Source organism: Centruroides sculpturatus, unplaced genomic scaffold (genome assembly GCF_000671375.1).
Source record: "Centruroides sculpturatus isolate CEXI.00-Female unplaced genomic scaffold, Cexi_2.0 scaffold159, whole genome shotgun sequence".
Lineage (NCBI taxonomy): Eukaryota > Metazoa > Arthropoda > Arachnida > Scorpiones > Buthidae > Centruroides > Centruroides sculpturatus.
This window is the reverse complement of record NW_019384659.1, coordinates 431,709-447,031: the sequence shown is the minus strand read 5'-3', so window position 1 is coordinate 447,031 and position 15,323 is coordinate 431,709. Positions and strand designations below refer to the sequence as shown.

General features: G+C 28.3%; 3 protein-coding genes across 3 annotated transcripts; all 3 read left to right on the top strand.

Annotated features, from left to right (window-relative positions):
* The first annotated feature begins 922 nt into the window (after positions 1 to 922).
* LOC111626524 (glutamate receptor ionotropic, delta-2-like) lies at positions 923 to 5,679 on the top strand. Its single transcript, XM_023369926.1, has 9 exons — positions 923 to 985; positions 1,121 to 1,221; positions 1,461 to 1,551; positions 1,615 to 1,773; positions 1,842 to 2,007; positions 3,450 to 3,664; positions 4,915 to 5,020; positions 5,132 to 5,297; positions 5,449 to 5,679. Exons 1-9 carry the CDS (start codon positions 923 to 925, stop codon positions 5,666 to 5,668), a joined length of 1,287 nt encoding a protein of 428 aa, XP_023225694.1. The 3' UTR covers positions 5,669 to 5,679.
* A 2,043-nt stretch (positions 5,680 to 7,722) lies between these two features.
* LOC111626520 (zinc finger and SCAN domain-containing protein 29-like) lies at positions 7,723 to 8,463 on the top strand (the record flags this gene model as incomplete). The annotated part of the gene is made up of 2 exons (XM_023369922.1): positions 7,723 to 8,090; positions 8,205 to 8,463. Coding segments are annotated over exons 1-2 (627 nt in total), but the record flags the coding sequence as incomplete, so codon positions are not given.
* Positions 8,464 to 8,815: 352 nt separating this feature from the next.
* LOC111626525 (glutamate receptor ionotropic, delta-2-like) lies at positions 8,816 to 13,035 on the top strand. The gene is made up of 7 exons (XM_023369927.1): positions 8,816 to 8,906; positions 8,970 to 9,128; positions 9,197 to 9,362; positions 10,805 to 11,019; positions 12,270 to 12,375; positions 12,487 to 12,652; positions 12,804 to 13,035. The coding sequence occupies exons 1-7, from the start codon at positions 8,892 to 8,894 to the stop codon at positions 13,021 to 13,023; spliced, it is 1,047 nt and encodes a 348-aa protein (XP_023225695.1). The 5' UTR covers positions 8,816 to 8,891; the 3' UTR covers positions 13,024 to 13,035.
* The last annotated feature ends 2,288 nt before the right edge of the window (positions 13,036 to 15,323 follow it).

Below are 15,323 nucleotides of genomic sequence, written 5' to 3'. Positions count from 1 at the left end.
ATATAATTATATAATTTATTTATAAAAGCAAATATAAAGCTTTACACAAAATATTTAATTCAAAATGTACTGCCCATTACACTGCATCTGTAATACTTTTTTCTTTTTCTAATTACAGAATTGATAATTTAGAGAAAAAATGAGTCTGAGATATATATTAATTTTTCTACTTTCAAATAAATAATAAATCATATACAAATATATTTAAATCATAACATTAGATAAATATTTGATTATAAATAATTTATAAATTTGGATATAGAGTTAGAGTTTACTCTTTTCTTATTTCAAGTCTGTAATGAAAAATATAATAAAAACTAATTTTTTCTGTTTGTATTGATATAAACATTGAAGAATTGATAAAAGATTCTAAATTATTTTACTTAAAATTGAAAAATAATTTCGTTTTTATTAAACGCTTTTATTTAACTTTCTTTATATTATGTTCTCAATTCTTACAAATCAAATTTCATTCACTTCTACCTTCTGAAAGTGTGAGAATGCATTTTAATGGTGTTTTAAGGGGTGACCCATCATAACTATCAACTTCGAAACAGGATAAACATAACTAAATGTAGAATTTAATTATGATGTGTATTGTGAAGATCGGGTCACCCTCGTCACCCACCCAATATCGAAAAACGTGACTAATAAAAGTTCTTTCTATTTTTTTTTTATTTTTTAAAAATATATTAAACACCTTTTAAGAAAATTTATCCGGAAATAGAAGAATCATGAAAATAATGCTTAATACATTAAATTTATTTTAACGTTTAGACTAACAATTGTGCTATTTACAACTTACTTGTTAGAAAAACAGGTTAATTTATTTTTTAATTCAAAAAGTTAATTCTAATAATTATATTTATAATATTACGTTATATATAAATCTTAAGTCTGACAATTCGATTTACAGGGCCACATGTTTGACAATCAACCAAGCATTAATCTTAATGGTTCTCTTCTAAAAGTCGCTAGTATGACGGTAAGTATATTTCACTCTGGGGAATAATTTTTATTATGAAACGAATTCTGAAAATTTATTTAATCGTTAGCTGTCATTTCTGAAAAATCAAGGCAAGTTTCTTGGAAATGTAATTGTTTATTTTTTAATCTGTAGAGAGAACCATATCAGAAAGTTAATTGCTGCATGAAAAAGTGCACAGGGGAAGGATTCAGCTTCGAAATCATCAATAAAATGGCAGAATATTTTAACTTTACGTGCGTATTCTCTATTTTTATAATACAGTATGCTTAAATAATCTGATGTTATTTCTCAGAAAAAATTAAATAAACCTACATTACAAAAGTTAAACAATTTATAATATTTCAATAATTTTGACTTTTATTATTAATTTGTTTTTAATGATATATATTTTATATGCCTATTTAAACTATATAAAAATTACTCACATCTCTTACATAGAAATAATAATAATATATTTATTATTTTGCTCTAGTTATGAAATTATTATACCGATCCATAAAGTTTACGGTTCAAAATTACCCAATGGAACTTGGATAGGAATTATTGGAATGCTTGCAAATAATGTAAGTTTATTTTTATAATTAAAAATTCAGAATTGTTCTCGAATACAAAATAACTGACATTAGGAAGCAGATATTGCTGCAATTCCTCTTACGGTGATTCAAGAGAGAAAGGAAGTTGCAGTTTTCTCCACTACTCTTTTCAAAGACAGTATTAATATTCTTATGAAACAACCAAGTGCAAGTGGTAATGCTGGTGCTTTGCTTTCTCCGTTTAACCTCTACGTGAGTAAATTTTTAATTTATTAATGTCTATCTCGTTAAAGTTTATTAAAATTTGTTTTATTGATCAGGTTTGGATTATCCTCATCGTTTTTTCTATTCTAATGGGTCCACTCGTTTATTTATTGCAACATATTCATTATAAATTGATTATCGTGGAGGAAGAACCGGACAAAAGGAATGATTATAAATTAATTGAATGCTTTTGGTTTGTTTATTCTGCATTAATTAGACAAGGTAATGTGGGGTTTGTAATTTCATTCTATAACTATTTTAAATTCATTTTATTTATTTATTTTTACGATATTAACAATTCAGTTTACATAAGTTGCATGAATTTAAGTAATATTTCCATACAATAAATACATATTATAAAAATACCTCTCGACAATATTATAAGAAAATATTTATTTTCTATAGACATTAAATACTTGATACAACGTAGTGTGACTGATTTACGCGTAAATCAAAACTTCTTAAATCGGGACGAACTTATTTGATATTTCTTATGGTATAAATTTGTATCTAGTTCCTGTATAATTCAGTCATCTACTCACGTTCTCCAAATAAGATTAAATAACTACAAAACACGTATTTACCTATCAACCAATGATTCTAAACGAAATGAAATAAAAGTGTTGATTTATGCTGTTAAAACATATAAACGCTAAAGAAACAAATAACGTAAGTTCCCATCAGACATGTCTTTATTTAATGATAAGAAAAGAAAAGCTAGTTAAGATAATAAGTAAGCAGAAAACAAGCAATTATTTATTCTGACATCGTCATAATGCCTGGCTGCAATTTTCAATCATAATTTTCATTTATTTAATTTAAAATATATTATCTCCACCTAAAATTATAATATTAGTAGTGACTTACCCCCGCACATCATACTTTTCCTTTAACAAGAGTCATGCCGATAATCTATTAACTGCTTTCAGAAGAAAATTTTGAATTGAAATAGCGTGCCTTTCGGTTTGCATCGAAAGTTTGTGTATAATGTATAGTAATCGAGGCGTCCTGCCCCTAAGATTTCCATATCTGGTCTCGAATTTCAGCTATCTTATTCCGTTCTCGAGATTAAGGAAAGGCAGACGGACGACAGTGGAAACTTATAAGTCTACATTTTTTCAAAGTACAGCCCAACAAGTACAAAACATAAAATAATATCATTTTTCAGTTAATAAAACTGTAATTACTGATAGAGAAAAGTGATAATTGTTTAGGGAAGTTATTAGTGTTCTTCTCAGGTAAATGATTAATGGTTGCTTATCCTGAGAACGAAGATACAACGTGAATGAAACAAAGAAAATGGAGACTGGAACTTAAAAGCCATTTAATCGGGGGGCGCTGAAATCTCGTCGAAGTCATAATTAAAATATTTTGTACTGTAAATATTGATCGACATTCTTTGCATTGACTAATTCCTCTTGTAAATGAAATGAGGAATAAAAGAAATCAGCTCGTTGTATTTCTCGTAAAACGAATGCTATTGAATATGCGTAATTTACTCGATCACTTATTCAAGAAATTAATTTAGGGACAAAGTTGATTTCTCTTGTTTAATAAATAATACATAAAAATTAATAAATAAATTAATGTTAAATTAATGCGTTATACAACTTCAGTTCAATTCTATAAATCTATAATAATATGTAAAATGATATTTTTTCTAGGCAGTGAACTGAATCCAAGTTATGATTCCACTCGCATACTGTTTGCGGCTTGGTGGTTATTCACTTTGGTGATTACCACGTTCTATACAGCAAATCTTACAGCTTTTTTGAGTCTAGAAACATATGCAGTAGAGAAGGATTTACATGGAATCTTGGATCATACAGATAAAAAGTGGATTGCCAGAAATGGATCTGCTCTTTATATTAATACATTAGTAAGTTGCAATTTTTATAAAGTTATAAGTAAAATGTAGTTTAATTGTTAAAGTATTTATATATCATATTTTGCACAACTTAATATCGACTTCAATACTAAGAGAAAAATTTTAAATCTATTTTATTTGGAAACTTTGATTTTTATAGTTTTATGTCATTATTGATAACTATAAACGTTTATTTGACTGATTTTATTCATATTTTTGTCACGAGAACATGACAATTCAAAATCGATCGTAAATCTGTAATGTTTGGAGGTCATCAATACATAATTTCTCTTTTCCCCGCTCGCCTCTTTTTGATTATATAGTAGTTTTATTGGCTATATCTGTTATATAGTATTGTACTGTACATAGTATAGTATAGTATTGCATATAGTCTGTTCCGGATATGTTGGATCCTGCTCCCCACTCGGCCGATTTTTGTGGGCCTATCCGAACCTAAGGTAGGCTTGAAGAAAGACTTATTAGAACCCACAGGGTGAAAAGAATAAACATAATTATGACGTCCTATGGTCCATTATGATCAGTTATTTTAAAATTAGAAGCTACAAAATGTACATCGTGGTGGACCAAACGTCAATTCGTACAGGTCATATCATGACGTCTGAATTAGATTAATACCGTTTTATTTTTTTTTAATTTAATACAATAGACAGCGCTTGCATTTATTTTTATAATTTATTTTTCTTAAGTGAAATATAAAGTATATTAAAATAAGGAACGGCCGCCAAGCAAACGGTCCACGCAGAAATTCTCAAAATTCGGTCAATCTATCACTTATATTTCGAGACGTGGTGAAAGAAAAACGAATGATAGTATAATAAAAACTCCATTATCAAGAACCAACTTTTTTCGTTCGTGTTTATAACATGATTAGGAAAACTTTATACAGTCGAACCTTCCATAATGGCCACTTCTAAACGGCGGTCATTTTTGTTTTTGATATACATACAAAATCAAACCCAAATAAAGGCCTCACAACCCGGCCATTCGCATTGTGAACCTGGTCGAACCCTAGATGGGTTTGATTAAAAGGCCCTCTTAGTGGAAAGAGTTTAAAAAACCGTTTTTAATTATTTAATATCTACTAGATTCATAGCATTCTCTCTCATTTAGCGCAGAGGGCATATATCTTTCTCTGCATTTCCATCACCTCTGAATTATTTTATTTTTAATTTAGTGATATTCCTCCTAAGATAGTGTCAAGTTTTACTTTAACTGTAATTTGTAAATATTTTTTAATAAAGAAAGGAGAAGAACCGATATTTTCAATTTTGAAGAAATCTTTAAATGAAAATAGAGGCTTATTTTTAACGGAAGACAATAAGATTCTGCAACTTGTTTTAGAAAAGGGTAAATTTTATAATATTAATTAAATAAATAAACTAAATTTCTGTTTATAATATTTTCTTTATAAAACTTTAATCAAAAAATGAGAATATTAAAAACTTAATCATATTTTAGATTATGTATTCCTTCAGAATTCATTCGCTCTAAACTTCATAGCACAAAGAGAATTAATGAAGCATAACAAATGCATGTTTGTGACTACTGGATTTAAATTTTTCAAGAATTCTTATAGTTTTGCTTTTTCTAAAACTAATAAATATATCAACGAATTTAACCATTTGTAAGTTTTGTAATTTGAATAAAATCTTCCAAATTATACTTCGCATAATAATTTTATTTTATATGTATATTATATTATTGTAATTTGGAAAATGCTTTGAATTTCTCATTATAAATAATTTTTTGATAATTTTTTTTACTTTTTTTTATAGTTTTCAATTAATTACAAGAACGGGATTATTATCCAAGTGGATCATACAACATTTAATACCGGCTCACACCTGCACACTTTCCTCTGCAACTGGATATAATTCTTTCGAGCTTGCTTTATCATTACGAGATATTATAGGTGCTTTTATAGTATATTTAATTGGTATGGCAGTATCGATTGTTGCATTTCTAATGGAAAAAATTTGGAAAAGAGAAAAATAAAATTTTATTAAATTGATAGCCTATTAATAATTTATTGATACTTTGAAATTTTGAAATGTAAAAGTATATTTTATTAAAATTGTAATTATCTATTAAGCAAAAATAAGAGTTTATACTTCTAAAAATAAATATAAATATTCAAGACTACGACATATACAAGTATAGGCCTATAAGAATATTCTTATATAACAAATATATTTATGGTAACCTATAAGATATATTATTTTTTAAAAAACATTTCATAACTCTATAATTTTTGTTTATTTTTAAAACCTATTATTTTGAATTCACAGATTTTTTAATCAAATTAAATTATAAGAGCTACTGTGCAACATATGCCACAAAGAAGTTGTAATTTTTCTTTGTTTTTAACTCATTTTTTATTAAAATTTCTTTCCAATCAAGATATCAGAAAAAACACTTTATCTAAACAATTTTTATTTTTAATGAAATCTCTTGATGGAAAATTTTTCAAAAATCCTTATCACTGAGTAACGTTGAGTATAATACATTCTCTTATGGTTGCCAGGTTTTTTCATTAAAAAAAAAATAATGTTCTATCACAGATCAAACGTTTTATTACATTGTATAGAACATTGTTTACTGTACATTAAGTTACATGCCATTTATTCATAATATTTCTCTTGTGATTTAGCTGCTCTTAATAATTTTTCATTCTATTTTGCAAATTGGTAAAATTGTTTATAAGTGAAAGAGAAATTGTATACACTCTATAGCAGTGTTTCTCAACGGGGTCGATATCTCCCCCATGTGGACGTTTTTCCATGTTGAGGGGGCGATTAGTAACTATTTATATTTTGGGGGGCGAAAAACAATTTTCTGGGCGATATAGTAAAACATTATATTAAGAATAATTAGATATTTTATTCGTTATATCGTACAATAATTAAACAAAAAACATTATACTAGTCACTATTCTATTCGATGCAGCACGAATTTGGCGTTAGCCTTGGCCCTCGGCATAGTAATTTTGTAGTGAAGGGGGCGATACTACATAACGGTTTTATTGATGGGGGCGATACTACGTTGAAGGGGGCGACGCTTCGTTAGAGGTTGAGAAACACTGCTCTATAGTTACACTTTGATCAGCTCCGGATGGCTCCTGTTTCTAACATCTGTTTATTTGATCTTCATTACTGAAAAAAATCCCCTTTCTACAAAGGTATTAGAGCCTGAAATGCTTAGTAAAAACTCTATGACTTTATTTATGTTTGGAACTTTTTTGTTAGAAACTTTAGAAAAAATACAGGCACTTATCGATATCACTGCCTTCATAATTAAAACGCTCTAATAAAACATTCCTCCACTCTCATACAGCTCATCAAGGTTAACAAATTCTTGCAATTTTAATATATATCAACAACATTTTCAAAGCTAGAATATTCTAGTTGTAATTACAAATTTTGGGAGTTTTAAAATAAAAAATATTTTGATGTGTACACAGGGGCGGATCTACATAGGGACTAATAGGGCTTAAGCCCTGGGTCCCCAAGTGTCAAGGGCCCACAAAACTTGAATTACAATATTATTATAAATTTTTAATACTTTTTCATTAGCGATGAGCACTTATCGTATAGTAAAAAATAGTTAATATTAATAACATAATAATAATGATAATTTATAGTATTATTAGTTTTATTGTAAATGGGACCATTGGACTTCAATAAGCCCTAAGTCCGAAAAACCTAGATCCGCTCCTGTGTGTATAGATGCGAGAGGGAAAAAAAACAAATTGTCTTACAGGCATAAGAAAAACATAAGCCNTGTCTTAGCTTTAATAATAAATCAATTCATATTAATATCAGTTTTAATTAGAATATTTTATTACTTATATGAAGATTAATTTGAACAAGCTAAGTGTTCTTTTGTTGTACAAATTAAGCATTTTGCTTTTAAAATAGACATTTTTAATTTAAAAACTATAGTAATCTTAATGTTTAGCTTGATCAAATTTAGATCTGTCTCATCTAAAATGTGATTAAACACATCTATATACTTTTTAAACATAAGCAGTAAATATAATTAACTTATTTATGTTTTCAGTTGATCCAAACATAAGACAGACAACAGATGAAACTCCTGGAGGAAGTCAGTCTGTGTCATTCAGTTGGAGTGATGAAACAACACGCTTGCTTCTCAATCAATATAAAATGAATGAGAGCATGTTTTCATCTCCTCATTTAAAAAAAAAACAAGTGTGGGAAAAAATAGCCAATAGCTTTAAAAGCTATGGCTATTCTGTAACACCATTACAGTGTGAAAATAAATTTAAATCTTTAAAAAATAACTATAAAATAATAAAAGATAATAATAATAAAAGTGGGTCGAGCAGGAGGAAGTGCCGTTACATGGCTGAATTGGATGAAATATTTGAAAAGGATCCAGCGGTACAGCCTGTTTCGTTTGCTAGTTCTTCCTGATTCAATGGCTATTCTGTAACACCATTACAGTGTGAAAATAAATTTAAATCTTTAAAAAATAACTATAAAATAATAAAAGATAATAATAATAAAAGTGGGTCGAGCAGGAGGAAGTGCCGTTATATGGCTGAATTAGATGAAATATTCGAAAAGGATCCAGCGATACAGCCTATTTCTTTAGCTAGTTCTTCCTCTGGATTTAATAATTCTGTTATGGTAACAGAAAATGAAAATAATACAACTCAGGAAACGCCATCACCTAAAGCATCTGCAAAGAAAAAGTGCAGGAAAGAAGAAGAACCGGAATGGTTTAAAAATTACAGAATTAGTGTTGAAAAACGCCATGAAGAAAATATACAAATAAAAAAATTATTATTAGAAAAATTACAGTAGTTAATTGATAAATTGTAAAACAATTATCTTTTGTAAATAAAATATTGATTTATAGTTTGAATGTGTTTTAAGTTGCTTTNATTCTCTATTTTTATAATACAGTATGCTTAAATAATCTGATGTTATTTCTCAGAAAAAATTAAATAAACCTACATTACAAAAGTTAAACAATTTATAATATTTCAATAATTTTGACTTTTATTATTAATTTGTTTTTAATGATATATATTTTATATGCCTATTTAAACTATATAAAAATTACTCACATCTCTTACATAGAAATAATAATAATATATTTATTATTTTGCTCTAGTTATGAAATTATTATACCGATCCATAAAGTTTACGGTTCAAAATTACCCAATGGAACTTGGATAGGAATTATTGGAATGCTTGCAAATAATGTAAGTTTATTTTTATAATTAAAAATTCAGAATTGTTCTCGAATACAAAATAACTGACATTAGGAAGCAGATATTGCTGCAATTCCTCTTACGGTGATTCAAGAGAGAAAGGAAGTTGCAGTTTTCTCCACTACTCTTTTCAAAGACAGTATTAATATTCTTATGAAACAACCAAGTGCAAGTGGTAATGCTGGTGCTTTGCTTTCTCCGTTTAACCTCTACGTGAGTAAATTTTTAATTTATTAATGTCTATCTCGTTAAAGTTTATTAAAATTTGTTTTATTGATCAGGTTTGGATTATCCTCATCGTTTTTTCTATTCTAATGGGTCCACTCGTTTATTTATTGCAACATATTCATTATAAATTGATTATCGTGGAGGAAGAACCGGACAAAAGGAATGATTATAAATTAATTGAATGCTTTTGGTTTGTTTATTCTGCATTAATTAGACAAGGTAATGTGGGGTTTGTAATTTCATTCTATAACTATTTTAAATTCATTTTATTTATTTATTTTTACGATATTAACAATTCAGTTTACATAAGTTGCATGAATTTAAGTAATATTTCCATACAATAAATACATATTATAAAAATACCTCTCGACAATATTATAAGAAAATATTTATTTTCTATAGACATTAAATACTTGATACAACGTAGTGTGACTGATTTACGCGTAAATCAAAACTTCTTAAATCGGGACGAACTTATTTGATATTTCTTATGGTATAAATTTGTATCTAGTTCCTGTATAATTCAGTCATCTACTCACGTTCTCCAAATAAGATTAAATAACTACAAAACACGTATTTACCTATCAACCAATGATTCTAAACGAAATGAAATAAAAGTGTTGATTTATGCTGTTAAAACATATAAACGCTAAAGAAACAAATAACGTAAGTTCCCATCAGACATGTCTTTATTTAATGATAAGAAAAGAAAAGCTAGTTAAGATAATAAGTAAGCAGAAAACAAGCAATTATTTATTCTGACATCGTCATAATGCCTGGCTGCAATTTTCAATCATAATTTTCATTTATTTAATTTAAAATATATTATCTCCACCTAAAATTATAATATTAGTAGTGACTTACCCCCGCACATCATACTTTTCCTTTAACAAGAGTCATGCCGATAATCTATTAACTGCTTTCAGAAGAAAATTTTGAATTGAAATAGCGTGCCTTTCGGTTTGCATCGAAAGTTTGTGTATAATGTATAGTAATCGAGGCGTCCTGCCCCTAAGATTTCCATATCTGGTCTCGAATTTCAGCTATCTTATTCCGTTCTCGAGATTAAGGAAAGGCAGACGGACGACAGTGGAAACTTATAAGTCTACATTTTTTCAAAGTACAGCCCAACAAGTACAAAACATAAAATAATATCATTTTTCAGTTAATAAAACTGTAATTACTGATAGAGAAAAGTGATAATTGTTTAGGGAAGTTATTAGTGTTCTTCTCAGGTAAATGATTAATGGTTGCTTATCCTGAGAACGAAGATACAACGTGAATGAAACAAAGAAAATGGAGACTGGAACTTAAAAGCCATTTAATCGGGGGGCGCTGAAATCTCGTCGAAGTCATAATTAAAATATTTTGTACTGTAAATATTGATCGACATTCTTTGCATTGACTAATTCCTCTTGTAAATGAAATGAGGAATAAAAGAAATCAGCTCGTTGTATTTCTCGTAAAACGAATGCTATTGAATATGCGTAATTTACTCGATCACTTATTCAAGAAATTAATTTAGGGACAAAGTTGATTTCTCTTGTTTAATAAATAATACATAAAAATTAATAAATAAATTAATGTTAAATTAATGCGTTATACAACTTCAGTTCAATTCTATAAATCTATAATAATATGTAAAATGATATTTTTTCTAGGCAGTGAACTGAATCCAAGTTATGATTCCACTCGCATACTGTTTGCGGCTTGGTGGTTATTCACTTTGGTGATTACCACGTTCTATACAGCAAATCTTACAGCTTTTTTGAGTCTAGAAACATATGCAGTAGAGAAGGATTTACATGGAATCTTGGATCATACAGATAAAAAGTGGATTGCCAGAAATGGATCTGCTCTTTATATTAATACATTAGTAAGTTGCAATTTTTATAAAGTTATAAGTAAAATGTAGTTTAATTGTTAAAGTATTTATATATCATATTTTGCACAACTTAATATCGACTTCAATACTAAGAGAAAAATTTTAAATCTATTTTATTTGGAAACTTTGATTTTTATAGTTTTATGTCATTATTGATAACTATAAACGTTTATTTGACTGATTTTATTCATATTTTTGTCACGAGAACATGACAATTCAAAATCGATCGTAAATCTGTAATGTTTGGAGGTCATCAATACATAATTTCTCTTTTCCCCGCTCGCTTCTTTTTGATTATATAGTAGTTTTATTGGCTATATCTGTTATATAGTATTGTACTGTACATAGTATAGTATAGTATTGCATATAGTCTGTTCCGGATATGTTGGATCCTGCTCCCCACTCGGCCGATTTTTGTGGGCCTATCCGAACCTAAGGTAGGCTTGAAGAAAGACTTATTAGAACCCACAGGGTGAAAAGAATAAACATAATTATGACGTCCTATGGTCCATTATGATCAGTTATTTTAAAATTAGAAGCTACAAAATGTACATCGTGGTGGACCAAACGTCAATTCGTACAGGTCATATCATGACGTCTGAATTAGATTAATACCGTTTTATTTTTTTTTAATTTAATACAATAGACAGCGCTTGCATTTATTTTTATAATTTATTTTTCTTAAGTGAAATATAAAGTATATTAAAATAAGGAACGGCCGCCAAGCAAACGGTCCACGCAGAAATTCTCAAAATTCGGTCAATCTATCACTTATATTTCGAGACGTGGTGAAAGAAAAACGAATGATAGTATAATAAAAACTCCATTATCAAGAACCAACTTTTTTCGTTCGTGTTTATAACATGATTAGGAAAACTTTATACAGTCGAACCTTCCATAATGGCCACTTCTAAACGGCGGTCATTTTTGTTTTTGATATACATACAAAATCAAACCCAAATAAAGGCCTCACAACCCGGCCATTCGCATTGTGAACCTGGTCGAACCCTAGATGGGTTTGATTAAAAGGCCCTCTTAGTGGAAAGAGTTTAAAAAACCGTTTTTAATTATTTAATATCTACTAGATTCATAGCATTCTCTCTCATTTAGCGCAGAGGGCATATATCTTTCTCTGCATTTCCATCACCTCTGAATTATTTTATTTTTAATTTAGTGATATTCCTCCTAAGATAGTGTCAAGTTTTACTTTAACTGTAATTTGTAAATATTTTTTAATAAAGAAAGGAGAAGAACCGATATTTTCAATTTTGAAGAAATCTTTAAATGAAAATAGAGGCTTATTTTTAACGGAAGACAATAAGATTCTGCAACTTGTTTTAGAAAAGGGTAAATTTTATAATATTAATTAAATAAATAAACTAAATTTCTGTTTATAATATTTTCTTTATAAAACTTTAATCAAAAAATGAGAATATTAAAAACTTAATCATATTTTAGATTATGTATTCCTTCAGAATTCATTCGCTCTAAACTTCATAGCACAAAGAGAATTAATGAAGCATAACAAATGCATGTTTGTGACTACTGGATTTAAATTTTTCAAGAATTCTTATAGTTTTGCTTTTTCTAAAACTAATAAATATATCAACGAATTTAACCATTTGTAAGTTTTGTAATTTGAATAAAATCTTCCAAATTATACTTCGCATAATAATTTTATTTTATATGTATATTATATTATTGTAATTTGGAAAATGCTTTGAATTTCTCATTATAAATAATTTTTTGATAATTTTTTTTACTTTTTTTTATAGTTTTCAATTAATTACAAGAACGGGATTATTATCCAAGTGGATCATACAACATTTAATACCGGCTCACACCTGCACACTTTCCTCTGCAACTGGATATAATTCTTTCGAGCTTGCTTTATCATTACGAGATATTATAGGTGCTTTTATAGTATATTTAATTGGTATGGCAGTATCGATTGTTGCATTTCTAATGGAAAAAATTTGGAAAAGAGAAAAATAAAATTTTATTAAATTGATAGCCTATTAATAATTTATTGATACTTTGAAATTTTGAAATGTAAAAGTATATTTTATTAAAATTGTAATTATCTATTAAGCAAAAATAAGAGTTTATACTTCTAAAAATAAATATAAATATTCAAGACTACGACATATACAAGTATAGGCCTATAAGAATATTCTTATATAACAAATATATTTATGGTAACCTATAAGATATATTATTTTTTAAAAAACATTTCATAACTCTATAATTTTTGTTTATTTTTAAAACCTATTATTTTGAATTCACAGATTTTTTAATCAAATTAAATTATAAGAGCTACTGTGCAACTTATGCCACAAAGAAGTTGTAATTTTTCTTTGTTTTTAACTCATTTTTTATTAAAATTTCTTTCCAATCAAGATATCAGAAAAAACACTTTATCTAAACAATTTTTATTTTTAATGAAATCTCTTGATGGAAAATTTTTCAAAAATCCTTATCACTGAGTAACGTTGAGTATAATACATTCTCTTATGGTTGCCAGGTTTTTTCATTAAAAAAAAAAAATGATGTTCTATCACAGATCAAACGTTTTATTACATTGTATAGAACATTGTTTACTGTACATTAAGTTACATGCCATTTATTCATAATATTTCTCTTGTGATTTAGCTGCTCTTAATAATTTTTCATTCTATTTTGCAAATTGGTAAAATTGTTTATAAGTGAAAGAGAAATTGTATACACTCTATAGCAGTGTTTCTCAACGGGGTCGATATCTCCCCCATGTGGACGTTTTTCCATGTTGAGGGGGCGATTAGTAACTATTTATATTTTGGGGGGCGAAAAACAATTTTCTGGGCGATATAGTAAAACATTATATTAAGAATAATTAGATATTTTATTCGTTATATCGTACAATAATTAAACAAAAAACATTATACTAGTCACTATTCTATTCGATGCAGCACGAATTTGGCGTTAGCCTTGGCCCTCGGCATAGTAATTTTGTAGTGAAGGGGGCGATACTACATAACGGTTTTATTGATGGGGGCGATACTACGTTGAAGGGGGCGACGCTTCGTTAGAGGTTGAGAAACACTGCTCTATAGTTACACTTTGATCAGCTCCGGATGGCTCCTGTTTCTAACATCTGTTTATTTGATCTTCATTACTGAAAAAAATCCCCTTTCTACAAAGGTATTAGAGCCTGAAATGCTTAGTAAAAACTCTATGACTTTATTTATGTTTGGAACTTTTTTGTTAGAAACTTTAGAAAAAATACAGGCACTTATCGATATCACTGCCTTCATAATTAAAACGCTCTAATAAAACATTCCTCCACTCTCATACAGCTCATCAAGGTTAACAAATTCTTGCAATTTTAATATATATCAACAACATTTTCAAAGCTAGAATATTCTAGTTGTAATTACAAATTTTGGGAGTTTTAAAATAAAAAATATTTTGATGTGTACACAGGGGCGGATCTACATAGGGACTAATAGGGCTTAAGCCCTGGGTCCCCAAGTGTCAAGGGCCCACAAAACTTGAATTACAATATTATTATAAATTTTTAATACTTTTTCATTAGCGATGAGCACTTATCGTATAGTAAAAAATAGTTAATATTAATAACATAATAATAATGATAATTTATAGTATTATTAGTTTTATTGTAAATGGGACCATTGGACTTCAATAAGCCCTAAGTCCGAAAAACCTAGATCCGCTCCTGTGTGTATAGATGCGAGAGGGAAAAAAAACAAATTGTCTTACAGGCATAAGAAAAACATAAGCCATAAAATGTATAAAAAAAAAGTAAAGCATATGGGGAAAATGTAAGACCTGGCAGTCTATATTCTCTACGGCAGGGATGCCAACACGTAGACCGCGGTCGACCGGTCGACCGCAAAGGTTTTGAAAGTAGCCCGCGAAGCTAAAGTTGAACAATTTGCTTTCACTTAAATTAACGTTTAAAAATCTTAATTCGATAATTTGTTCTTACAATAATAGACTGTCTGTGCAACGTACCCATACTGTTTGTATTTATCCTGATGAATAATGCAAATGAATGTTAACTCATGCGCATATAAAAATCCTAAAATTGCTCATATTTATAGTCGCCCGCAAACTATATTTTACCTAAAAAGTAGTCCCTAAGGGATAAAACTTTGGCCACACCTGCTCTACGGTTTCTAAAATGCACAACTTACAAAGATTTTGATAGACTTAAATGAGATACGAAAAATCAGCAAACATTTCAAGTTTAATATGTCGATCATTAAGTTTAGTTTAATTTTTGCGAAATGAAT